The sequence below is a fragment of the Aythya fuligula genome, chromosome 2 (assembly GCF_009819795.1).
Source record: "Aythya fuligula isolate bAytFul2 chromosome 2, bAytFul2.pri, whole genome shotgun sequence".
Classification (NCBI taxonomy): Eukaryota; Metazoa; Chordata; class Aves; order Anseriformes; family Anatidae; genus Aythya; species Aythya fuligula.
In genome coordinates this window covers 147,742,524-147,767,683 of record NC_045560.1, presented here as the reverse complement: position 1 = coordinate 147,767,683, position 25,160 = coordinate 147,742,524, and the positions used below count along the sequence as shown (strand labels likewise).

General features: G+C 42.2%; 1 protein-coding gene and 2 long non-coding RNA genes across 4 annotated transcripts in view; 1 reads left to right on the top strand and 2 right to left on the bottom strand.

The window, feature by feature from the left end:
* Window positions 1-3,744: 3,744 nt before the first annotated feature.
* Window positions 3,745-5,502, bottom strand: LOC116486237. The gene is made up of 3 exons (XR_004252939.1): window positions 5,362-5,502; window positions 4,520-4,774; window positions 3,745-3,826 (listed from the first exon to the last, which is right to left on the bottom strand). It is a non-coding gene; the product is annotated as an uncharacterized LOC116486237 (long non-coding RNA).
* A 97-nt stretch (window positions 5,503-5,599) lies between these two features.
* On the bottom strand, window positions 5,600-6,899 carry LOC116486238. The gene is made up of 3 exons (XR_004252940.1): window positions 6,650-6,899; window positions 6,189-6,239; window positions 5,600-5,937 (listed from the first exon to the last, which is right to left on the bottom strand). It is a non-coding gene; the product is annotated as an uncharacterized LOC116486238 (long non-coding RNA).
* An 867-nt stretch (window positions 6,900-7,766) lies between these two features.
* Window positions 7,767-25,160, top strand: part of LOC116486360 (ATPase family AAA domain-containing protein 2-like) — a 28,494-nt gene continuing 11,100 nt past the window's right edge. Inside the window, exons 1-17 of one of the 2 annotated variants that reach the window (XM_032182534.1) lie at window positions 7,767-7,878; window positions 10,929-11,071; window positions 12,128-12,174; window positions 13,181-13,334; window positions 14,155-14,233; window positions 15,752-15,824; window positions 17,972-18,082; window positions 18,523-18,628; window positions 19,449-19,571; window positions 19,800-19,902; window positions 20,132-20,247; window positions 21,083-21,257; window positions 21,631-21,719; window positions 22,059-22,218; window positions 23,089-23,179; window positions 23,607-23,921; window positions 24,860-24,986. In XM_032182534.1, the coding sequence (XP_032038425.1) occupies window positions 7,804-7,878; window positions 10,929-11,071; window positions 12,128-12,174; window positions 13,181-13,334; window positions 14,155-14,233; window positions 15,752-15,824; window positions 17,972-18,082; window positions 18,523-18,628; window positions 19,449-19,571; window positions 19,800-19,902; window positions 20,132-20,247; window positions 21,083-21,257; window positions 21,631-21,719; window positions 22,059-22,218; window positions 23,089-23,179; window positions 23,607-23,921; window positions 24,860-24,986 (2,087 nt within the window). In that variant the 5' untranslated portion in view covers window positions 7,767-7,803. Of the gene's footprint in view, window positions 7,879-8,988; window positions 9,040-10,928; window positions 11,072-12,127; window positions 12,175-13,180; window positions 13,335-14,154; window positions 14,234-15,751; window positions 15,825-17,971; window positions 18,083-18,522; window positions 18,629-19,448; window positions 19,572-19,799; window positions 19,903-20,131; window positions 20,248-21,082; window positions 21,258-21,630; window positions 21,720-22,058; window positions 22,219-23,088; window positions 23,180-23,606; window positions 23,922-24,859; window positions 24,987-25,160 lie in introns of those variants that run through there. The other variant, XM_032182535.1, reaches the window with a different exon arrangement.

The following is a 25,160-nucleotide window of genomic DNA, read 5'->3' as shown; positions in this document are numbered from 1 at the left end:
TCTTCACCAAGAGGGTGGTCGCACACTGGAACAGGCTCCCCAGGGAAGCAGTCGCTGCACCGAGCCTGTCGGAGTTTAAGAAGCGTTTGGACTGTGCTCTTAGGCACATGGCCTGAATTTTGGGGTAGACCTGTGTAGTGCCAGGAGCTGGACTTGATGATCCTTAGGGGGCTCTTCCAACTTGGGATATTCTATGGTTCTGTGGTTCTAAAAATCTGTGACATATTAACCAAGTTGAAGAAGAATTTAAGGAAAAAGGAGGTTGACTCCTTTATTACCTTTTCAATGTAATAATACATTAAAATGTAAATTCTCCATATATATTTTTCTTCCTCCTGTGTTTGCCTTCGACATACAACCAAGACAACAAGAATGGGGTAAGCTGCTCACAAACTTTTTTTTTTAAAGTTTATACAGTTTTAAGTGTAAGATTAAAAAACGATGACAACAACAAAACAGATGTTTTTATTATTACATAAATGTTTTTATTATTAAAAAATGTAATAATAAATGTAAAAATAAATGTTTTTATTATTACAAAATGTGATGTTTTTATTATTACAAAACAGACTTTTTATTATTACATAGCCAAACAATACACATGAAAGAAAAAATTCTTAATACTACACTGATATTGGGACAGATGCTAAAAAGCTGCACGTGTGTTTCAGTTTTCTTAAGAAAAACAGACAAAGACATTGCACAGCATAGATTGCATTGCATAGAGATGGTATTCACCATCACTAGGTGTTGTGTACGAGATGTGACAACACAACAGCAACATATCCTGCTGCGTATTTTAGCACAGCTGATACAGAATCTTATTTTCAAAAAAATTAAACCTTTCCTGCCTTAACTTAAGTATCTGTGAAATTCAGAGAAATTTTTCTCTGCTGGGTTGAAGAGGTACGCTTCAAACATAATATTGCTTTCTGTTCATTTAAATATATTTATCACCAGCAATATATTCATTTTTATGAAAATAAATATCTATAATTATCTCCAGGTCAGTAGAAAACAATTTATTCAACTATAAGGCTTTCTTGTAACTAGTTTTTCATATTAAAATGGTATTCTCTGGTATCAGTAACACTGTCATTGTTAGAAGCAAGACTCTTGCTTTGCTTCAGTTTGTGTCGTTTACTTTTAATAGGCAAAAATCTTGTGTTTGTGGACAGTGTTTCTCCCACATACTTTCTCTAGCGTGTTAACGCTGTGAAAGCCCTTTAAGGTGCTATCAGTAAATTATATAAAAAAAAAGATACCTCCTGCACTAAGGTCAAGGAGGTTTACAAGTTTTTATAGGACATAAAAATACCTCCTGCACTAAACTGCACTAAGAGGTTTCTGAAGGATTTGCGTTTCATATATAGGTTTCTTTTAAGACATTTATGTAGTGTCCAGTGGAATAAAGAGCAACACAGGTTACTTCAGAAAAATATATTCTGAAGAGCTGATAGAGTACGTTAAAAGTCTATCCAGTTTTCAGTTCTCTCTCTCTCCATACAGTAGAGCACGCTCCTGACTAACTTGTACAGTGCACTCTGAAGAGGAGAGATTTGTTTGCCGAAGCTAAAGGAAGAAATAGAAAACCAAGAAAGCTACTTAACTTTTAATACTTCAATTAAATGTTAAGTTACAAAAGTTCACAGGCCATGGGATAACATAAATAAATCCCTTCTCGAGCTAAAAGATCTCATTTTTTTATTCAGGAGCAGCCTCCCTGAATCTAAATAATCCTCTCACAGGCAGAACAGAGTGTCCGTTCTAACTCTTTATCAGATGTGGAAGAAGAGAGCGAGGTGACCAGTGCCTAAAAAAAAGAGGCACTCTCTTTTTAAGGCAGACTGATCGGCACAACACATTTTATCTGTTCTCAAGCACGAGCAACTCTAAGATAAATGGGTTCAAGGATCTTCAATGTGAAGAGTGAATATCCAGCGTATACTGGGGACACCTGACTTGGACCATGGACGCCTCACGCAGATTTCTGAGGAGTTCGGACAACTCAGAAATCATCTTTTACAGGAAGAGACCAGAGAATTCGACTCAGTGTAAAACTGGCACAGGCAGAAATCTCCCCAGTGACAGATGCTCAAGGGCATTAGTTAAAAAGAGATCAGAGTGTGACTAGAGAGAAGTCTCAAACTCTTGTTATATACTTAAATTTCTCTCCAAGGATGGAACAACTGCTATCACCGTGCATGACTGGCTGTAGAGGGAGAGAGAGCAAGTGAAAGACTTAGAAAAGCACCTTCCCTTCGTAGTCCTCCTGCTCCCAAAACGGTTCTCAAGGAAAACTACTGACAGACTAAGGTTAACTGCTTTGAAAGGGCTGTGTGGGTGGACCCATTCATTGTCTTCAAGTTCAAGCTTTTTCCTGCAGAAACTGCCAACAATTATGCCAAATATAACAATGGTTTTGCAAGATGGAGAAACGTCTTCCAGACTGAAAGGGAGAAGTTGTACTGTTGTTGTTGTCGTCTGCGCACAGACAGCTAAGCAGTAACAAGCAATGCTAAACAACCACGATATTCCAGAACACACAAATACTGCCTAACAGTGACAGAAAGTGCTAGAATTCAAAACAAAAATTACCTCCACCAAATCGGTTTTGTCGTAGTCTTCTCGATGGTTGTAAATACACTGAATAATGACTCCATACACTTTTTCCAGGTGATATATGTCCAATCTCTTCGTTATCTTAGTGACAAAGCGTAACAGTTTCTGAAGACAACAATGGAGCAAAACAACAACTTTAGAATAGTACAAGATCCTTTGAATACGCTCTGTATGTTTTCGGACGTTGAACAGTAACAATACAAGTGACATCCTACTTTTTCTTTCGCTATTAAATAAAATGTGACACACAGATTAAATATCCCATGAGATTTCAGCAGGGAAAATGAGTTAATTTTTCATCGTTCAGAGAAAGGAAAGGCTGAAATTTCGGACAATCTTTTACTACTAATCAATCTATCCCGTCGATGGTCGTAATTGCAAGTCGACTGCTCCCAAAGCAGCAGGGAATGACACGATCCTCGCTGTAGGACAGCTGCTGCCACAGCAAAGCCACTGTTGCAGTTCATTCGAGAAGCGTTGCAGCAGCGCGGGGCACTGTAAAAAGGCTGCAGATCTTGTAGATACAGCTGTGCCAGCTGGAAAAGGAAGCACCCTTAGGTGATTACCTTTACCCACGTGTGCCATGCCTACAACTCTGCTGGCAGAACAGATTGCTCAAACGCCCAGAGCAAAGGTGGACTCGTTTGCTCAATCCTACCTTTAAATTCAGGGGTGGGTAAATAGCAAAGTGACTGCTTGGAGCAATCACCTCTCTCTCACACAGTCATTTCTATTACCAAAGATGCAGAGATGATCACCTCTGGCACAGCAACAGTGACAAGCGAGTGGCAGCACCTTCTTCCACTGCCACAGCTGTCCATTAGCTGTGTGAGCCTGCGAGTATGTAGCTGCAGACGACCAGAAGCAAATGGTAGCCTACAGAAATCTACACGAGCTGTGGAAACTAAACAGTCACAGTGCATTACAGGCTGAATTATTTCACTATCTATATGTCCTTCCAATTAATTGTTTTAATTGGCATTGGTTAACAATGGGCTTGATTTGGAATTTTACATGTCGCAGGAATATGTCCTATTTGAGCATTAAAAGAAAGCTGAAATGAGACATACTTTGAGCTCATAGTGATCCACGATAACTATGTACTCTGTCTCTGTAGGAACTTTTACAGTGTTCTCATCCCTTGTCTGTTGCTGGTCTTCTTCCCAAGAACGTTCAGGAGTCACCGCTTGAAATGCCCAGGAATCTGGAAGGACACAAATTTCTTCAGTCAGGTTTTCTGTTTATCTAGAATACAGTCTCAGTGAAGTATCCTGTACCTGCAGAACAGTCTCCTTCTGCAAATACAGAGACAGAATTGTTAGCGTCTTCACTGAGAAATACTTGGCTTCTCCCTTCTTTCCAGCTACAGTCACTGCTCCATGAAAATTAGAAACTAAGACCAAAAAAAGCAAACAACAATACCCACAAACAAACAAAAAGCACTCCTGAAAAGGTTAATAGTGGAAAAAAAGAGTCACGTTGCCAATTCAGGTTAGGGAACACATCTTAGAGTACAACATAGGGCTTAAGTCTCCTATTCCACATGTTACTCTGGATCCACGCATCTTGAAGGGCAGCTTTTTCACCTAAGCTGCTCGTTATTGGAAAGCACCTCGTACAATAAAAGAATGGCAGTGACTGTCAGTGACTGCTGGCTTTCAGTTAGGTACCATTAGAAAAAAACTGACTTTAGAATCAAAACACCAGCACCTACAGAAACCTGTGGGCTTGGCTTGCACAATTAGAGGAGCAACATCATTACGGAATAAGCTGTGTGATGAGTTTTGAGAGCTGTAACAGAAAAAATAGAGTGAAATTGAAGGCTAAAGCTAAGAAACAGTGCAATCCTCCTCAGCAAGAATAAGGTGCTAAAGGATCTGTTGGACTTCTCCCTTACCATTTGAACTTGGATTTTCATTAGTTATAGTTCCCCATCTTGGTGTCGAATATCCACAAAGCTTAGCGCTTTCCTTTTCAGTGTTCAGTTTCACTTGACATATGTCAGAAACATGTTTTTCCACAAACTCTTCTTCAGCACTATCGTTTTGGTCACCTGTTGGTACTCTGTTCTCTTTATCAAATTGAGAACTCCTTCTTCTCTTTGCTGCAGCACGCGCACAGTTGTTCCTTCTGCGCTTTCTTTCTGACGCACCTACAAAGAGACAGCATAAAAAAATAATCCAAAATATAACCAAAAGAATTCTTTCTTCAAAATACGTTATCTTCATCTTACTCAACTGACAAGGAAAACAGAGGAACTGAGCTGCCACTGCCTATATCCCTACATATGCTGAGAAAAGAGTTGAAAGTTCATGGGGTCAGGTTGCTATTAAGATTAAAAACAAGCAAACAAACCACACACACAGCTACGGAATTTCATTCACTAAACAGTCACTTTCAGGATTTTACATGCTGAGGATTCTTACTTTGGATGGGCAGTATTAATACAACGTGAGGTTATTTGATAAAGTCTGATGCTTGGGTATTGGGCCTGTGATGTTCCAGTACCAGGAGAGAGGTTTCCTAATGCCCGCCTCAGCCCTCGTGCCTTTTGGTAAGCCTTGCTATTCTCCCCATTACTTGTAGCCTTCTTTGATATCAGCCTGGGCAGCTCACCTGAAGAGTAGGCTAGTCCTCATGTGCTCATACCACATCTTGGATTCCTTAACATGCAGAAAACACGGGTATGGCAGGGGGTTGGAGAAACTCCAGTTACTATTTTCAGTGGTAGTTACTTACACTCATTGCAGTTTTCCAAAAAGTAAATTGAAGATAGCTGTTGTTAACTCCTCTTCCTTCTCAGATCATCCCCATAACGCTTGGACCACTTTTTAAACCAAGCCTTTTTTACAATATAAACACACTGATAATTTTCCAGAAAATGATTCTGTAATGACAGAATTTCAGAAATTCACAGATTTTTTTTAAAGCAGAATTTCTGAAACAAATTGCCACGCAAAATTGATTTTTTCCCTCCCATACAGTATAACCATAACTACACAGCTTTAAAAGGAATTCTGTAGTGGCAACTACTGAACTACATTCAATTAAACGACACGCCAAAAACTCTGGAAGAGCTTACATACACGCTGCCACCTGAAGACATGTATTGCTCACGTTTTTCCATCCCGTGTCAGACCCACATGGATATTTTCACCCGTCAGCTTGTTACAAGACATCTATTTAACATCCTACAAAGCTGGCGGGCCCCAACAAATCCAGACAGTCATTTTCACAGAACTGTTGTGCACTCTTACCAATGCTAACTAAGCTTTGTCACCTGGCGGTTTTATGGGCCATCTCACTGCTCTTTTCCTGTGAACAATAAAAGGAGGGCTGCATTTAGGCTGCTGTAGAAGAAGAATAAATACTAATACAGAACTACGGGATGGCTGAGGTCGGAAGGGACCTCTGGCACAGTGAGAGTGCTTCCTGATGCTCAGGGGGGACATCAACCTAAATTCATTCCAGCAGAGGTATCTAACACTGCCCACATCTGATCCTGCAGACCTCAGCTGCAGAGGCCCGCACTTCAATACTGACAAAGAAAGAACAGAGGGCCTTACCCAGACAACAGGCTCATCTCCGTGCCCTGACTTCTGTTTCCAGAGCGGGATCTGAAAGTTAAGCAATTTGCCATAAACCACTCCTGACTTCCAGAGATTAATTTCGGCTTGGGTAAGTTCTTCGCTAAACTCTGCATTTCATCAGCTTGTATCAGTGCTGCTGTCAGAAAGCTTGCCCCAGTTTTTATCTTTCAGAAACATTAAACTGGACGCTATTCCGGACCGTATAATGTAATCTTCCCCCTAACTTGAGGGATGACAGGGAAAAATCAGCCCACAGCCCTTAGGGGCACCACGATTCCTTCTTCCCACAATCCAAGCGTGTCAGGTAAGGACATTCACAGAAACATTCAGGTTGGAAGAGACCTTTAAGATCATCCAGCCCAACCTTTAACCTTTAATTAAGATTAATCTGTTGTTTTAGGGCAACTTCTTTTAAGCTTGGAAAGAATGCCACGAACCTTTTGTTCCCCTGAGGGTATCCTTATCCTTGGGGCTTCTAGAGGAGAGAGCAGGGCTCTCTTCTGGTGCAGCAGTTCAAGCTGTTTCCTTTTACCGTTTCTCAGGTTCTGCTGTTGCCTTGATGTCTTGAGCAAATACTGCCTGGGGTCCGGAGGCCAGAAACAAATGAAATTCTTCATGCTCCCGCGTGGTGCAGCCCGCACGCCTCTCAGCTGCTGCAGGGGGGCCTGGGGCCAAGTCTCACCTACCCCAGGCCCTAGTTAAAAGGCCTGGGGTAGTTAAAGGGCCTCCCAGCTCCCCTCGCCTCTGCTTTACCACCCCCCCGGAGCGCACAACTCCCCCACTCGCCATCCTCCTCTCGTCGGAGATGAAACCCGCGTAGGACTCCTCCACAGGGCGCTCCCCCCGACTCCTGATGCAGTCGCGCAGCTTCCACGCCTTTTCCTCGCTGCAAAACACAACCGCCGACGGCACCGTTTTCTGTTTTTTTTCCATCCCCTTTTCACCTTCACCTCCAGCAACCCAAACCGGGCCGGGAAGGTTTCCCTGCGGGGTTTTTAGCTCCGTTTCCAGCTCCCCCCTCAGCGCGCCGCCAGCCTCCATTTTGAGGCGCCTCCCTTACCAGGAGCAGCCGGTGTAGGCGCAGGCGGCTCGGGGAGGCACCGCCGGCCGGTACCGGTACCGATACCGGCCCTCATCCAGCTCCGCCATGCTCCGGGGGCAGATTTCCCGTGCTGGGGAACGGGGCCGGGCTCCTGAGGGAGCCGCCTGAGGGCGGGCGCGGAGCCCGTGAGGAGGCGGCGCCCGCCTGAGGGGGCGGCACGCGCCGCTTCCCGCCCGCCAAAAGGCTCAAACGGTGCTGCGGCCCCTAAGTCGAACCCTCCGCCGGGAAAGATTTCAAAAATAGTTCCGAAAAATAAAGAAATAATAATAATAAAAAAAAGGGCGGGCGAGGGCCGGCCCTCCGTGAGGGCGGGGAGAGGAGGGAAGAGAGGGGAGGAAGAAAGGGGGGAGGAAGGAGCTGGAGGGCTCCGTGTGAGGCGGAGGGATCCGAAACGCTGCGCGGGGCCGCCTCAGCGGGCGCCGTCCCTGCGGCGCCGCCATGGTGGTGCTGAGGCGCAGCGCCGGCAGCCGCCGGCAGTCCCTGGCCGCCATGGACTCGAGCTCCGAGTTCCTCTCGCTGCAGCCCGGCGGCAGGAGGACGAGCAGGCAGAGAGCAGCCCCGGCCGTGAGTTCCCGCGGGGGTCGTTCTCCAACCCCCCCCCTCAGCCCCCCACCTCCCTCAGGCGGCCCCGGGGGCAGGTGCAGGCGGGGGGTGCTGAGGGGGCTCGGAGAGCAAGGCTAAAAATCAGGGTAGTAGTGCTGAAGGAAAAAAAGCGTTAGTTAGGGGGTGTAATGTGGTTACGACTTCCCTGAAGGGTTTGCTGGTGTTAGGGAAAACCCTAATTTGCTCTTAGGGACGATTTGTGTGTCTGGTATTTCATCTGCACCATTTCCAGCGCCTTCTTGCTGCTCCCATCCCCGCTCAGCATCACCTGGAGGAGTTGGCTGCTGTACACGCAGCTAGCTAGAGGTCAAGCTAAAGCTCTGCTCTTCCCAAAGGCAGAGCAGAAGCACCTCAAACCACCTCACAGCTCTGGGGGTGAGCCCTGCCTCCGAACGATGCTTTCAGCTCTCTGTGCCGCCGAACTCAGCGTTCTCGGCTGTTTGGGTTCAGGCTGGGGTTTTGTTTCGCTTTTTCTCTTCCCCCTTCTCATTTCAAGTCTGCTGAACTAAGCAGGAAGCAATCCTTGGGGTGTCTTCTCTTTGCAAGCAGGCGCTGGAGGCTGCTTCAGTATCTCCACTTTGCTGTTGCAGTGTGCACGAGAAGCGGTTGTCAAAGCCTGCAAGGACTTGAGCTGCCCGTGGCACGTGAGGGAAGGCTGTGCAAAGTCAGGCAGGGCAAACAGCCGGCCCGCTTTCGTTGTGGGAGCAGGAATGAGGAAGTGAAGTGTAAAGTTTTCACTGAAGCAAAAGCAGATGTTCGTTCTCATGAGACAGGTTGTAAGGTGTGTTTGGTTTGGTTTCTTTCTTTGTGTTTTTTCACCTCCTTGCAGAACTTTCCCATGCTTCGAGGCACAGACTCACTCCTGTTTCGTTTGTAGGACCGCCAGGCTTTGCTGGAGCACTCAATATGGGAGACATGTAGAAGTGCCCTAGATGACAGAGATGGCGATCCTGCTCCTAGCTGCATGTTCACATCCTAATGTCTCTTCCCTAACTTTCTGGTGCACAAAGACATGGCAATAGCAGCTTTTGCAGCTTCCCCAATATCAGCAAGCCGCTTACCTCCAGTTATTCGGCGTAGTTCATCCATCTAGATTAAGGAGCATGCAGCAGAAAGTCTCAGGTAAACTGGAATCTGATGGCTTCGTCTTCTCCCAAGTTTCCAGTCCCAAGGAGTCCCGTGGCAGACCGTAAGTGGCTGCTGTCCCTCTGGAGGCTGTTTGTCTGCAGCTTTACATCCCCTCTGTAATTCCTCAGGCTGGACCAGGTCGTTTTGTTGTGACCTGTACTTGACACCCGTGTGCTCCAGAGTTCCCTTTTTGTTTGGGGAAAGTGGCCCTTTTCTCTGCTGAGCCTTCCTGAGTCATCTGCGTAGGGACTTGACACCAGAGCTCGTAGCCTAAACACGCTTACCTGTTTGGCTGGCACTTGAGCATCTGCTTGCTTCCTTAGAGACACCCGACAGCTAACTTCTTAGAAGCAATTGTTGATCACTTCCTGTAGTAGGAGGAAAATAACTTTCAAACTACTACAGAATTCCTTCCTCCGGTTTCCTTGTTCTGGTTTAGGTGCTTGCTTCTGCTGAATTTCACTTCTTGAGTGCTTTTTTTCAGCCTTGTATGACTGATGCGAGCCAGTTCTGCCCTGCTGGCAGCCTGCTGCAGGTGACATAGTGCTTCTCAGCGCCTGCTGTCTCACCGACTTGGGATGCTTTCGTAGGAGCCAGAGGATGGTCAGAGTTAGCAATGTCCATTGTTCCTGGCTGTGCCCTTGTTTGAGACAGGGTGAAGATAAAAGAAGAGCTGATAAAGAATAACACGAGTACACGGCACTGTGCTTGTTGCAGAGAAGTCATCAAATAAATGCATAACTATGTGTACAGAGGTCTCCCGAGTTATCCCACTCTTTTCTTTCTTAAGCCTCCCAGAGGAAAACCGTTCAACATCACTGTGACAGACCAGGCTGGTCTCATCAAGCTTTAGGTCTTGTTTCATCTCTGCTGGATCTGGGGAACAAAAAATGTCTTCAAGAGTTGTTTCAGGTGCCTGGATTCAAACTCGTGCTAGGGCAAGCATCTCGTGAGGCCCCTCTCTATCAGCACGGAGAACAGGAGGAAGAAAAGCGTTCTCCCACGTGCCCTTACCAGTGCCCTCCTCTAACTTCTTCATGCTTTTGCCGTTACCTTGAGCAAACACTAACTGAGCTCTTAGTAAAGTTGGTGCTGAGAAGCAGAAGAATCTTGTCTATTTTCTGACTTTGGAGTGAAATTTGGTTTGAGGTACTCTTACTGAAACTTCATTTTGTAAACAGAACGAGTCCCCGCTTAAGGATATCACAGCTTCCCTCCCGTACTAGAAATGATAGTACTGACCCTTGTAGCAGCAATGTGAAGAAGGTCAAGGGCAGTAAGAAGGGTTCAAAGCTTTGGTATAACGAGCCTGACTTTTTTTGACAGAGCTCCTAATAAGCATCTTTAGCAAGGTCTGGAGATGGGAGAAACACTCTAACTAGATTTTAATTCTAGGACGTATAATGTCAAGCTTGACTGTTCCTCTGAACAGTCAATTGAATTTAAATTTTTTTAATTTAAATTAATTAGTTTAGTTTTTTTAATTTAAATTCAATTGAATTTAAAGTTTTGAATTTAAATTCCAATTGAATTTATTGAAAGAAATTCCAATTGAATTTAAAGTTTTTTGTTGTTGTTTTTCACGAAACACTAAGTTTATGTGAAAGGTTTTGCTGCAATATCTTTTTGCCAAGGATATTAAGCTTAAGTTAGCCACAAGAAAACGGTGGGGAGAGGGAAGCTTTAGTGTTGAAAGCTTTTTTTTTTTTTCTTTTTTTTTTTCCCCGGGTTTTTCTTGAGCACAGCGGTGTTTCAGTGTCTGCCTGCCATTAGTTACCCCACTACCAAGTCAGGAGGGTTAATTAAACTTGCGTGAGGCAGAATTTCTTTATCTGAATCTACGCGGTTCACATAAATATATTCTTATTTCCTTCTTTCCCTAGGATTATTCTTCTACCAGTATTGAATGTTTCAACGGACACTGTTTAAGATCAATGAGAAAAAGCATCCTGCGGTGTTCGGACTCCAACTTTGAAGGAAGTATGGCAATACTGAGGGCAAATGTCAACAGAAGACGCTTTTCAAGGTACTGTATTTCTGTATGTTCAATCTCTGTTCAATTTGTAGATTGAAAAGCAAGAGAGAAAGCATGTGCAGTGAGTCGTGGCCTGAGAAAACTCCGGCTAAAATCAGCAGAGGCCTATGAGCATGCTGATGGCGGTACCAGTACCTTAAAACTAGAATCCCTCTTCTCAGTGAAAGTCTTCTGCTTTTCTAAAAAAAAGTGTGTTTTTTCCCCAACCCCTTTGAGGTGTTGTTGTGGTTTAGCTGCCAGCCGGGTTAAACACCACACAGCCCTTCGCCACCCCTCCCACCTCCCTCTCTGGGATGGGGGAGAGAAACGGGAAAGTGAAGCCCGTGAGTTGAGATAAAGACAGTTTATTAAGACAGGAAAATAATAATGATGATGATGACGATGATGATAGTACTGCTGCTAATAGTAATGTGTACAAAACCAGTGAAGTACAATGCAGTTGCTCACTACCCGCTGCCCAGTGCCCAGCGTAACCCCTAGCAGCCCGGCTGCCCCGCCCTATCCATGGTGCAGCGTGTTGCCATGAGGCATAGAATTCTTTGGCCCGTTGGGGTCGGCCATCCTGAGTCTGTCCCCTCGCAGCTGTTGCTGTGCGCCGATTCTGATCGCTGGTAGGACAGTGAGACACCGAAAGGTCCTTGGCTTGTTGTAAGTACTGCTCTGCAGCAATGGAAACATCGGGGCGGTATCAGCACTCTTCTAAACATCCTTTCACACATCCTAACCAAAACATAGCAACCTACCCGCTACTAGGAGAACTAACTCTGTCCTAACTGAAACCAGGACATGGATCTTTTCCACTTGGGTGCTATTGCTCCTAATTTTGAGAATTCAACATGAGCAAGCTAGGAAATGTGGGTACATACAGAACCGCGTGTACATGGTATGCAACAGACTTGGGATCTGGATCCTCCGTGAGGCCTACAGGCTTCTCTTTGTATACCATGGAGCACTGGCTTGTAAACCTGGTGAAATTTCCCATCCTTGATGGGTCTAATACAAAAACTCTTTTCTCTCTTCTCTCCCCTGTCCTCTTTCTTAATGTAGGCAGTTGAGAAAGCCGAAATTGGAACAAGAAAAAGAACATAACACAGGTAAGTGGCTGTAATTCCCCGGGATACCTATTTATGCTGGTTACTGAAGAGGATGGCACTTGGTCACTGCATCGCTTTCATTTGGCCCCAAAGCCTTCTGTAGTCAGCTGAATTCACTCCTCAGTGACTTTTCTGTGAAGAGAGGTAGGTGCAAATAGGAGATTTTATGAATTCCTTGGGGAGGGAGCAGTCTGAATTGCAGCTTCATAGGCGCAAAGGAAACTGTTCCAATTGTGCAAAGTAAATTGAAAAGTAAGTTCAAAGTAAGTTCAAACTTAGTTTTATAGTTGGCAACCCCAAAACTAAACATTAGCTGTGATCCTACCACCACAGTGGTGCAGCTCTTCCCTTCCCCTTGTCCTCTTGGCTCTTTTAATGACAATGCAAGCAACAAACCTGTGCCAAAGGGTGCTGTATGGTAAACAATGGGCAGGCTTTTTTCTAAAAAGCACGAGTTTGAGTTACCTGGTGTTTGGGTGTTTCTCTTGAAACGATTCTTACCTCCTTGAGCTGTTAGATCATAATGCAGGAAATGAAAGTGCTACATGCCTAAACAGAGTAATAAAACATACACCTTTTAGGAAGAGGCTTGCAATGTACTAGTGGTTTTTTTGAGCACTGTTAGATACATTTCTACATAAATGGAGTGAGAACACCTTAGAGAAAGGTGTTGATTGTTCTCACTTTTCCAAGACAGAAATCACTGGAGTAAACTTCCCTCCTGCATGGAACAAAAGTTGCACGTTTGTTTTCGTCAGACTAGCTTTCAGTCTCTTTAAAAATTTCTCTACAGGTCACAGTTTTAAGTAGACAGTTTAAACGTGCAGAGCGATAAATAAATGGAATGCAGTGGTTGTGACAACAACTTCTGATCTGGAATGTAAAGAAAAATCAATCCACTTCAGGGTGCCTTTTTTGTTTGTCTGTTTACATTTTACAAGAGCAACGGTGAAATAAGGAGAATCCCATCTTCACTGTTTCAAAATACTTTGTTTCTGCGTTTCAGTCACCAGAACATTGAGGAGTAGAGCTGGTGCAAAACCTGTGAGACGAGTCCACGGAGAAAACAGGGACTTGGAGCTGCGCCGCAGCTGTCAAGTCCGACGCAGTCGGTACTCTACTCCTAACTCGTCTATTCTATTTGACAAATTTATAACAAAGTAAGTCATCTTTTCTTGCAGACCTCTTAAAATGATCTTTCTTAGAAAGCCTTTGCGCTATGGCATGATGTTGGCCTCGACTTGCTCTTTATTTTGACAGCAAAGAGGTATGGCTGCTCCTGGCCTTGAGAGTTCAATTCGTTGAGTTTTCCCCATTTGGCAGTTTTCTTAGCATCAGAAGTGCCATCATTTTTAATGAACTTTTTTTTCCATACTCACAAAAGTGAATGTAATGCTTGGTTAGGAAACTGAGGACGGTTTGATACAGTCAAAGCAAAGTAGTCCTAGCGATTCTGCACTTCTGTCCGTGGTTTATTTCTCTTTCTGAAGCCAAAATTGTTTTCTGCTTCAGAATTTGCTTTCCTTTCATTTCATCATTTTCTACAACACGAAACTTAGATTCCCACGTAGAGAAGAACAAACAGCCTTTCCTCGGTTAACAAAAAATGACTTACTGCTACTGTGCAGAGCAACTTAAGTAGGATTAAAAGTTGACATAATTTTTTTATAACATCTTCTTAGGATGTCAGAATTCTTCTTTTCCTGCTGCATTTAAATATATATATATTTTTAAATGTGCTCAGTAAGAGGGAAAAATAAACCTGAAAACAGCGTATGTTTGCAAATCCTCAAAAGCTTGTTCTTAAATCTCTATCAAAAATAAAGATTTGACCTAATTTTTTGGTAATGTCTAAAATCTTGGCTAAGTGTCAATGACTTTTGCTTTGTGCATACTACATTAAAATCACTTATTGATTATGTGTTTTATTTTTTTCATACATACTGAATTTTGATCTTACATGTCAACTTTGTATCTTAGTACTGCGGAAGTTGTGCTACAAAAAATGGATGAAATGGAGCAGATACGTAGATGCCAAAGACGTTGGGAAGATGTTGAGGTACAAATGACAGAGCAAATACTCCGTCAGTTTGCCATTTTTGTAGAGTATTTCCTGTAGGGAAGTAACTTAGTTGTAATTTTAATTGAACTGAAATAACTTCCTTCCAAAGAATAGTGTGGTCTAAGCTACCATTTGGTCTTGCTCTCTGGTTATGTCTTCATGTCCTACTGATACGGTTGTGCTCCAGGTATCTTTCAAGAGTGGAGGAAGCATCTTCTGCAGAAGACGTGGGATAACGGGGAGATGCTGAAATGCATGTCTACCACTCCAGTTTCTGAATTGCCTTCTGCTTTTTGAATGGACACTGTTTACAAACAGCTGTTTCGGACTTGGGTTTTTACTGCAAATGTTACTAAAAGCTCTGCCTGGGGGACTGAATATGCAAAAAACCTGGTGCTTTCCATCAGCTTGGCAGTTTAAGCTGTTTAGCTTTTTATCGTTAACTCCTAAATCATATTTCTCATCATGGAAGGAACGCACTTACTGGAAAGCTTGACAAAAGGCAGTGCATAGCTTCCTGTGTTGGTCACTCGCTCAAATTTTGACTGAACGTTTTTTTTTTTTTCCTGAGAGCTCACAAAGAATCTCCAGTATCATGTAGCTTTAATCATCTGTTACAGGCAAATGGAGCTGTTTTCTTTAATTGACCTAACTTGCATTTTAGAATTCTTCCTTGGTTGCAAACTGCTCCCAGAGTTTTCAGCAGAGTTTTCAGAAGCCTTTCAAATTTCCAGCTGAATGAACTGATGGCTACTTTATGTATATTTGTTCGTGTGCTGGCCTTGCCTGAGAGCTTAAATAAACCCCTGTCTGTAGAGGAACCCATGTTAAAGTTGTATGCAGCAATCATACTTCCTCTGTCTTAGTTTTGCTCTATTAAATTAAATTATTTTATTAAATTACTGTTCTTTTGAATGATAGGCACATCATTTTAAAACTTCCCGATAACCTACTTTCATAGCTTTTTGTTTAGCTCTGAATTCCCTTTTTTTGTCTCTCAAATCACAGAGTGGTTGAGGTTAGAAGGGGCCTCTGGAGGTCACCTGATCCAACCCTCCCCTGCTCAAGCAGGGACACCTAGAGCTGGTTGCCCAGGGCTGTGAAATTAATCCAGAATTGTCCACAGTACTTTTTATTAGCATCTCTCACGCGCCTGTATGATTTCTTTTGGTATGTCTGCTAGCAAGGTAGTTCTTTTTCCTTGGTTCTGTCACTCTGTAGGTTATTAACCTACGATTAATGCACTCAGTTTTGTATCTGGGCAAGTATTTAACCACTGCATGTACTGAGCCCTGGTTTAGAGCAGAAATTCTTGTTACTGATTGTGGGTGCACGCAATCATATTCCCATTCTGTCATCTTGTGCAATAATTTATTTTTTGTGTGTATACGGGGTGCCTCAATAATGTTTCTGTGTAAGCATCAACAGACAGACGTGTCTGTCAGTGGATGTACGTGCATGCACGTCTGTTTTGCTGCACGTTTGTGACCGATCTTTCTTGCTGCTTGGAATTAGGAGAACCTTGATATCTTCACCTGTGTGAGGTCGGACTTTGAAAGAACTGGACCTGGCAGTCCAGATGAGATTGGTGAGTTCTGGTTTTAAGTTTTCTTTACTCTGTTCTAACCAAAAGCCTTGTCTTGAACAACTGAAACAAGCTAATCTACTGGGTATTTGTCTTCTGTAAAAATTCTGTGTTGCTATTGACTTCACAAGCCTTACTATGAGCTCTAGGGCTGTACTGTAGTGAGCTCAGAACAGGTGAAAAAAAAAAAAAAATACAGCACTTTTCCAAACTGCTTACAAGATAAAAGGCAACAGATGGTTGCAGACAGGTGGGAATGGAAAGAAATGGACAGCATTACTCAGCATGCGAAACGGTGATACCGCTACAGCAGGAGCGTGACAGTTTTCATGGTTTTGAGCAGCACAGCAAGAATTTTCAGGAAGCAAGATAGATAGGCTGCCAGATGTGTATGAAAAGCTCCTCCCAAGCGTGAAGCTCAGCAGGAGGGAAGATAGTGTTGTGCATTTCTGCGTTTAGGAGGCAGTCACCGTAAGCTGCTGTCAGGGCCTGTAATTAGGAGCTGTCATCTGGGTACTCAGTGACTTGTGGAATGAGGTTAAGCCACAAAAGGCCATATTAACTTGGAAGTGATGGGAAAACTTACAGTTTTTAAGAAGAATGTTAGTTGTGATTAAGGCAGTAAATGAGATCATCCTCGTAGGAGCTTTCTAAAGAGATCAGAACAGGGCAAGACTGTACTTAAGGGCCGACAAGGGTGTTGCAGTAGATGAGCTGACGAGTTAGATTATGTGATAGAGCTCACCTGCAAAGGAGCTCAGAGAGACAGTGACAGGAGGCTGAGCCCCAGAAAAGACTTTGCTCCTCCCTTCAGAGGCCCAGAGGAGCAGAGAGATGCACAGTGGCAGGTGGGAACCTGAGGGAAGTTCTTCAGAGGAAGAATGGCTGGGCCATGGACTAGTAAGGGAGAAGCAGAGTTGACTCCTTTGAAGGTTTAGTTAGGAAAACATGAGCCGAAAGTCTTAGTAAGAGTAGCTTGAATACAAGGCGGGGGCCAGTCTAGAGGGAGAAGCTTGGTTAAAGTGTGTGGGTTTCAGGGAGCTGTGCAGTAGGGACTTGTAGAGAGGAATTTTAAATAGCACTTTGAATGGGAAATGAGCCCGGGGCAATTAATTGATGATCAAAATGCAAACTACAATTTTAAATCAGGAAAGAGCTAGACTATACTTTTATAATGAACAATACGCCAGAAAAGAGTGAGGAAAGTGTCAGTGTTGTTCTAAAGGAAGTTATTGGAATAAAGGAAAGGGTTAGAGGAGCAATAAAGCAGAGAAATTCATGCTTTTGTGATAGAAGTGTTGGAACATCAAGGACTGGAGATGGTAGTGATCACAAACTCATTTCCTGATCGCTCAGTTTTCCGTGTGCTGTCTGTATACCCCATGGCACCTACCTTGCATTCAGAAAGCAATGCAACCTTTGGGGTTAACAAATAAAAACCAAAGAGGGCAGTGCTTTCCAAGAAAAAAAATAAGTCCTTTTGGCAAACAGGTAGGTGAACGGAGTATGTACGTTCCTTCCTCGGTGTCCTGCTGTTAACGTGAGAGGATATTCAGCAGAACCCAGTAGATAATTGCACTCTGGTTCTTGTGTATTTTACCATCTTTCATGAAACAACTTCAGGTTACTTGACAGAAGCTCATGGCCTAAGCTTATGTGCATTTAGCATTGTTTTCTCATTGGTGAGCTTCAAGCCTGTGTCTGGCCCATTATTGCTCCCAGAATTTGTGGCAGAGCTCGACTTGGACTTAGATGACTATGCTTAGTCTTAGCACTCCAGATTATTAAAACCCTTTCCATTAAATACTTTCTCAAACTAAGAAGTGACTTTCTGAAGTAGCTGATTTCAGAAGATCTGCATCTTAGCTAAGCAATATGACAGAATTTGGCCTGTTGTTAAACGCTGAGGCTGACGACAAGTCCATCAGCAGTTTCAGAGAGGACAGAACAATGTCTAGATGCACACTCATCTGCTAGGATTTGTGATTTCTGAAACGTGACTTGCATAAATTCATCTTAAGGTTTTGCAGGATCCACTGTGTCAATCAAATAATGATAATAATAAAACTTACAGGCATCTGTGTAATGCCTTTTGGATTTCATATAACTTGCAAAAGTACATAACGATTCGGTGTCATTTTGTGGTACAGTACAAACATCAAGAGGAAGTGAGAACAAAGAAAATGATGGTGAAGATGTTCCGAGGCGTTACAACCGTCGACAGAGGAAACCTGTTGACCGCTACCAAGCTCCTATGGAAAGTAGGTTGAACGCACAGTTTCTCTTAAAACCTTATTTCTTGCACATAAGTGAGATAAACTTTTTGAATGCAAATACACGTGTTTGCGCACACAATTCTATTTCAGTTCTGTACCTTCATTCTGCACATGAACTTCCCTGTTTTTAGCAGACACGTGTGTCCTGTGCACATTGTATTTCTTTGCTGTTTGGCGTACTTAGTGCTATGTATCCTTGATATAACAGTAATTAATCACACTTAATAGTCTTGCTCTTGTGATTTTCAGTTCACCTTTAAAAAGGGCGTAGTTTTCCACTTGTACCATGCACTGCTGAAAAGCAAAACCAGTTAAAAATTCTTCTGGCATTAGGGATGAGTGAAACACGTGGCATTTTCTTTATCTTTTGATATCCTCCTCTCTTAACTGTATCTGTATCATTATTCTAAATTCTTTCCTTTCAGTAAGACAAAGAGATCGAGAGAGGACTAACTCGGGCCAGCCCCGTTCTGTCAGACAGAAAGAGTCACTTGAAAATGCTGGGTCACAAAAATCTAGAAGACGTGCCAGGTTGGTGTATGGCTAGTGATAGCTCTTACTTATCCGTAGAGCTGTCAGTCTCCTTACTGCATAATGCTTCAAAGGGTTTTCAGTTTAGTGGTAATTGCAGAGTAAGTTTATGACCGGTACTTTGGTAGTCTGAGGATAGAGAGGAAAGAAATATTTGGAGGGGAGGAGGCGGATACTTTTAAGTTGGTTTCTGTTTTAAATCCAGTATTTGTGGGTCGCTGATAAGATGATTATGGAGGTAGTGTCTGAGTTTCTGTAACTGAAATTTTTTGGTTCTGGAACTGAAGCCAGAATCCCCCCTTAAAAGTCTTAGTCAGACTATTTAATCTTGAAGGATACAAATTATTTTCTTAAAACCGAAAATAATTGTATTCGATTTAGAGGGAGAGGCTTTATGGAAGTTCCGTTAGATTTTAAAAAAAAAAAAAAAAAAAAAAAAAAAGTTATCACTCAAATACTGACTCTAGTTTCTGTTTGGAATCAACTAATGTTTCTATATGAAGTCAACTTTAAACAATAAAAGATCTAAATGAAATCATAAATTGCCTTAGTCATGATAAAGGCTTTTTGGATTCTGTAAGCAGTTAGTGTGTAGAGAATGCTGTTGATTGCCAGATGTTTTGTTGAGCATTCTTGAAAGCAGACAGTTGTCACAAGGAAAATCATGTCATGGCCTTTGAAATCAGATTCCTAAGGAGTACAGTGGACTGGAAAATAGATCTCAGAGTAAATTCGGAGATGGAATTCCCTTAATTTTTGGTGTTACTTAGTATCTGCTCTATTTTCTTGTTAACTTTCTGGTTTATATGCTTGCTTGCAGACGGAGACGTGCAGATGACATCAGTGATTCTACATCCTCTTGCTCATCTCCCTCGCTTAGCACATGTGATACGGAGGAGGGTGGTGAGAGCAGTGAGGACGGCGAGAGCACATCTCCAAGAAGGTTGCTGTCGTTAGAGAACAGGGGAGGGATGAATCTCCTTCAAATGAATATTTAGCCATGTTTAAGTTTATCTAAATTGAACTGTGGAAGTTTATGTCAATTAATTAGGTCTTCTATATATTAATTAATGTCTTCTACATTTGCTTGGCATTACTATGAAAAACAAAAATCTTTGAGCTGTATCTTAAAGAAAAACAAGCCTTATAACTTCTCCTTAATTCAAATCAGGACTTTTCGAGTGAAACTTCAGAAACAGGACCTAAAGAGAGTTCAGAGGGATCAAAAGAAAGTTGGAGGAAGTCAGGGAGATGCAATGCAAATAGATAGTGCGGTAAGTCTTAAACTAATCCTCGTGTCAGCGAGTGTTTCCAGTGATTATGGGAGATCTCAGTGTGCCATCTACACCATCTACAACTCCCTTTGTTGATGGTTTTCTCTAAAGCAACTTCAAAAATTGCCCAGAATGTTTCCGTTGTGCTGAGAGAATTTCTGATGAAACCTTGATCTATGTTGCTGCTTTCTTTAACATACAAACTCTGTGGTGTTGAATTTCTCTTTAGATTGGATTTGAGAATGTGGGTGGTCTTTCCAAACACATCGCAGCTTTGAAAGAGATGGTGATTTTTCCCCTCCTGTATCCAGAAGTTTTTCAGCGGTTCAATATTCAGCCCCCAAGGTAACTCATTAAAGTGGTAAATCGTAAGTCAGCTGTTTTCAGGAGAAAGTTCAATTAAGGTATCACTATGCTTCCATGCTTCAACATTTTTGGCAGTGGTGAACATTTGTTTTAGTAGTAGCAAAAAGTGGTTTCTTAAAAATGGACAGAATCCAGAATATTTGTAGGTTAAAAATATAAGCAACGTCTTAAAATTTTAAGTTTTACCATCTGGTGTTTTTAAAAAGTTGGGTTAGTTGGGTTGGAGTGGTTTTGTTCTCAGTTTTATGTACAAGTCAGCTTGATTAGTTTGTAAGCAAGAAGGGATTATCTAGTGGAAGTCAATTGTAATATGTTGCCTGGAAGCCCAGTTGTTTTTCCTGCCTACTTTTGCTTTCTTTTTTTTTTTTTTCTCCTCTGAGTGCTAAGGCATCGCTTTTCCTTCTGGCTTTAGGTTTCCTCACTTGCCATCAGCAATAGATGGTCTGAGAGACCAAACCCAGTAACTTAATGCTTTTGAGAGGAGCATTAAATGCTTTACTATCAGATTCTGCATATTGTGAAAGCAAGAATACGCAGTTTATCGCTGAAGAATGAACTGGTGATTCACCGTTCAGCCCATTCTCAGATTCTGTGCTGAAGTTTGCCCGTTTGGCTCCGGTTTGCTGTAATCACCCTGTTTGTCAGCAGTTTTGGAAGTGTCCTTCTGGGACAATATGCTCTCTTTTGAAGGTTTTATACACTTGAGTTACCCCCTTATTCATTTCTTTGGGTGAAAAAAATGAATTTTCTCGTGAAACGTTGTAAAAACGCGGAACTTCTATCTGTTCTTATTCTTATTATGTTCTTATTGCAGAGGCTGTCTATTTTATGGCCCCCCAGGAACAGGGAAAACACTAGTTGCTCGTGCACTTGCCAGTGAATATAGCCGAAGTGACAGAAAAATATCATTTTTTATGAGAAATGCTTCGGACTGCATGAGAAAATACGTGGGGGAATCAGAACGCCAACTTCGTGTGTTATTTGAACAGGTAAGGTTGAAATGCACAGTGTATTCTGTCAGAGTTGAAACCATTATTTTCTGTAGTCAACGTTTTTAAGTAGAACTTGCTCTTTTTTTGTATTTTGTTAGTTTTTTTGTCCCACTGCAATGGAAATGTCAGGGTTTCTGCTGTGAAGGTCAGCTGTAAGAACTACTGGAACGATTTGCTTCCTGTCACCCGGATCCAGTGGGTTGACACAGACTGCTGTCTTCTGTTAGTCGTGCCAGATACTCCAGTGGCTCTATCAGTAGAGGTCCCAGAGGCTAAAGTGAAAAATCAAGTTTAGATGACATTCCAACCATGATGTTTTTGTGCATTTTTCCTTTAAATAATGCTGTTTTACTCTGTGTTTTCGTGCTAGGCCTATCAGATGCGACCTTCAATTATTTTCTTTGACGAGATAGATGGTCTCGCTCCTGTGCGCTCCAGTAAACAAGACCACATTCATAGGTATTACAGTTTTGCACCTACATAAAATCTGCTTCATCTTTGGGGAAGTAAAAAGAAAAAAAAAAAAAAGGGATGATGACCTGTTTAATTTACTGTGAGCACATTAATTTATCCTGCACACTTGTAACTCAATGCCAAAACAGGTGATTTTAAACAATAGCTGAAACCAATTTACTAAGCCTGGTATCAGCATGTGGTCTGTGTTAACTTACCTGTTTTTTATGTCTTAAAACGAGTCTTGTCCTTAAAGCTTGTCCTTTTTGACTACTCATGGAAGAAAGTCGTGGAATGTAACAAAATTTACTGAACCAGTAAGTAAAACTTCTATTTTTCTATTAGTTCCATTGTTTCAACTCTTCTGACGCTTATGGACGGCGTAGGTAACAGAGGGGAGATCGTGGTAATCGGAGCTACCAACAGACTGGATTCTATAGATCCTGCTTTACGAAGACCGGGACGCTTTGACAGAGAGTTCCTCTTCAACTTGCCAAATAAAGAGGTGAGAACTTAAATTCAACGTTAGTGCTACCATGGCAAAGTCCAACTTTATAGGAAAAAAAATTGACAACTTGAACAAGAGAGTGATATGTGGAGACACTGCGTTGTTCCGTGGAGGGCAAATCTGGTACTGGATATATATGGTCAGGATGATACCACCAAGTAGTTAGTTCTGTAATCAATCCTTTCATTCCCAAAGTTGTACCTGTTTGCTTAATTATTTAGTCCACTTGGGCGCTTTCATCATGAAGTTGTGTTTTTGGTCTCAATCCTTCACTTATGAATGAATAGGGGACGTGTTTGCGTTTGATTGTGCCCCGGATCAGCGGTAGTAGTTTGAGTCATAATTATTTTCTTTATAGTAATTGTAGCAATTTGAGACATTGTGCCAGAAGTGCATTCTGTGAATTTACTGACTGAAAAGCAAATGTGATGAACTAATGAGACTGTCACAATGAAAGCTTGCTAAATGTTAGAGAAGTTTTTTGGACAACAAATAAATGCTTCTGGATAAATTTTTCATTACAGTATTTTCCTCTGGGTCCTTACGTCTCCTACTTTGGAAACTTGTTATTGAAGCTATAAATGCCTTTTCTTTCACTGCAGGTTCCTAGAAAAAAGTTAAGTGTAACAAGTAAGAAATATTCCATTTCCTGGTTGAAAATGCAGAGTGTATATTAAATAACTGTAAAATACTTTAAAGTTGAGCAAGTAAGAAAAGCGTATTAATAGACAAGGGGTTTTGAGGGAGGACTGTTTTTGGTTGTTTTTGTTGGTTTTTTTTTTTTTTTGCTTCTTGGTTTGTTTGTTTCTGGTTGGCATTTTTAAGGAAAACTTGGGACAAGCTAAAATGCAATGATTTTGCTTCCAGGCTAGAAAAGAAATTTTCAAGATTCATACTCGTGACTGGACCCCTAAGCCACCAGACATGTTGCTTGATGAACTAGCTGAGAAATGCATTGGTAAGACTGAAACCAAAGTGGATTCTTGCTTGTGACCAAGCTGTAAAGAACCTTAGCTTGTACCAGGCAGTACCCAAGCTCTTGTGCCTTGCTGCACAACTAGTCAAGGAGGCAGCTGGCACGCCTTCCTAGCAATCAGAGTTAGATGCTTTCATCTATTTACTCTTTGTTGTCGTTCCTCTTGTTGTCTGAGAACATGAAATGGTTCTGGGGCATCTTCCTCAAGAGTAGGGTTTTTGATGAGGAGTCTGCTTCAGCTGCATAAGTGCAGGATATCAGGCAGTGAGCAACGTGAAACTTCCCTGCAGAGCGGTAGCACTTTGAACTCCCTGTTAACCTGTTTGGTTTTGGCATTACAAATTCTTGAAATGTTGCATGTTGTAAACCTGGGCCTTGACTGATGTAACGTTTGATTTTTGTTTGTTAGGATACTGTGGTGCGGATATCAAATCCCTATGTACTGAAGCTGCTCTGTGCTCTCTGCGCCGATGCTATCCTCAGATTTATGCAAGTAGGGAGAAGTTGCAACTAGACGTTAATTCTATTAAAATAAAAGCAAAGGACTTTTTCGTGGCTATGAAGAAGGTTGTTCCAGCTTCAAACAGGATCGAGGCTTCACCCGTACAAGCACTATCACCCATTTTCAAGCCACTTTTTAAAACATCAGTAGAGAATATTTTACAAGTTGTGCAGAAGATCTTCCCGCATGCACAGCTTGCGCTAAAGAAGGACCGAGAGCAAGGTATAACCACAGCATCCACTTCTTCATAATTCTGCTAAAGCAAAAACTTGTGGTTTGTGCAATCAACTTAAACCTTTCAGACATAATGATGGTAGAATTTTATTATTTGCATGTGCGTGTCTTTCTTTTGGGCATGTCTGGAATATAACGCGTAGGTTTTATTCTGGATTTGAAACTGAAATGCCAAATGGAAGCTCTGAATGACTCAATACACAGTAAAGGACGATGCGTTCTCTACTGAAGCATCCTGCTTCTGACGGCAGCTAAGATAATTAGCATTTGTAGAGGTTGACTTGAGGCTTGAAGTATAAGGCACGTATTTTTCTTTAAAAAACAAAAACTCAGATATTTGGAGGGGAAACATTTCTAGGTCAATGTTTCTAATTCCTTTCTGAAGAATGTCAGGACCAGGATACAAATATAACTGGTCTAAGCTAAATATTGTTTTAGCTATCATCATTTTTAACCAGTCTCCTAATTTAAATGTTTGTGGATCGTACTATACACGTGCATGTGAGATCAGTTAGCATTGATACTTACTAGATGAATGGAATTCTGTGGCCATCACCTCCTTAATTCCCGTGCTTTCATTGTGGGAACCTCCCCCAGAAAGAAATGGTCTTGTTTGTTTTTGTTTTTGTTTTTTTAGCTATTTAGCAACTGCAGAAATTGTTCGTAATCTCCTTTATTCTAAGGGGGAGAAAAAAATCACCAAGAGTAGCGTACCTTATACGTACACATCAGTGGGACTAAGTACAGCTTTGTAGGGCCTTGTGCCATCTCCTTAGATTTGTGGTGGGATGAACTCTAGGAAATAGCTTTCAGTGTGTGCTCTCAAATGAAGAAAGGGTTTTGGCACTGATTCAGAAGCTGTATGAATGTAAGAGAAAGAGACACGGGCTATTCAGGAAAGTTAACAAACCTCTTTTGCCTTTCAGACCATTTAAATCCTATTTTACAAGATGATACGTTCGACAGTGATGACGATGCATCCTTGGTTTCTGGAGATGAATTAAAAGATGGAATGCCTGACGGACCAGAGAAAAAATGCCTCTGTTTCAGCAGGTAAAGAAAGACAGATCCCTGTTATGTTTAAATTCTCAGGTCTGCTGAGTCTTTGTAAACAGTTCCGGCTGTTAAAAGTGCGAGGGGTGGTAGACGAAGGGGTAACATCAAGTTTGTGTGTTGAAGGGGTGCTTGGTATTCACGAGAAGAAAGGGTGAAGGGACCAAAGTTGTA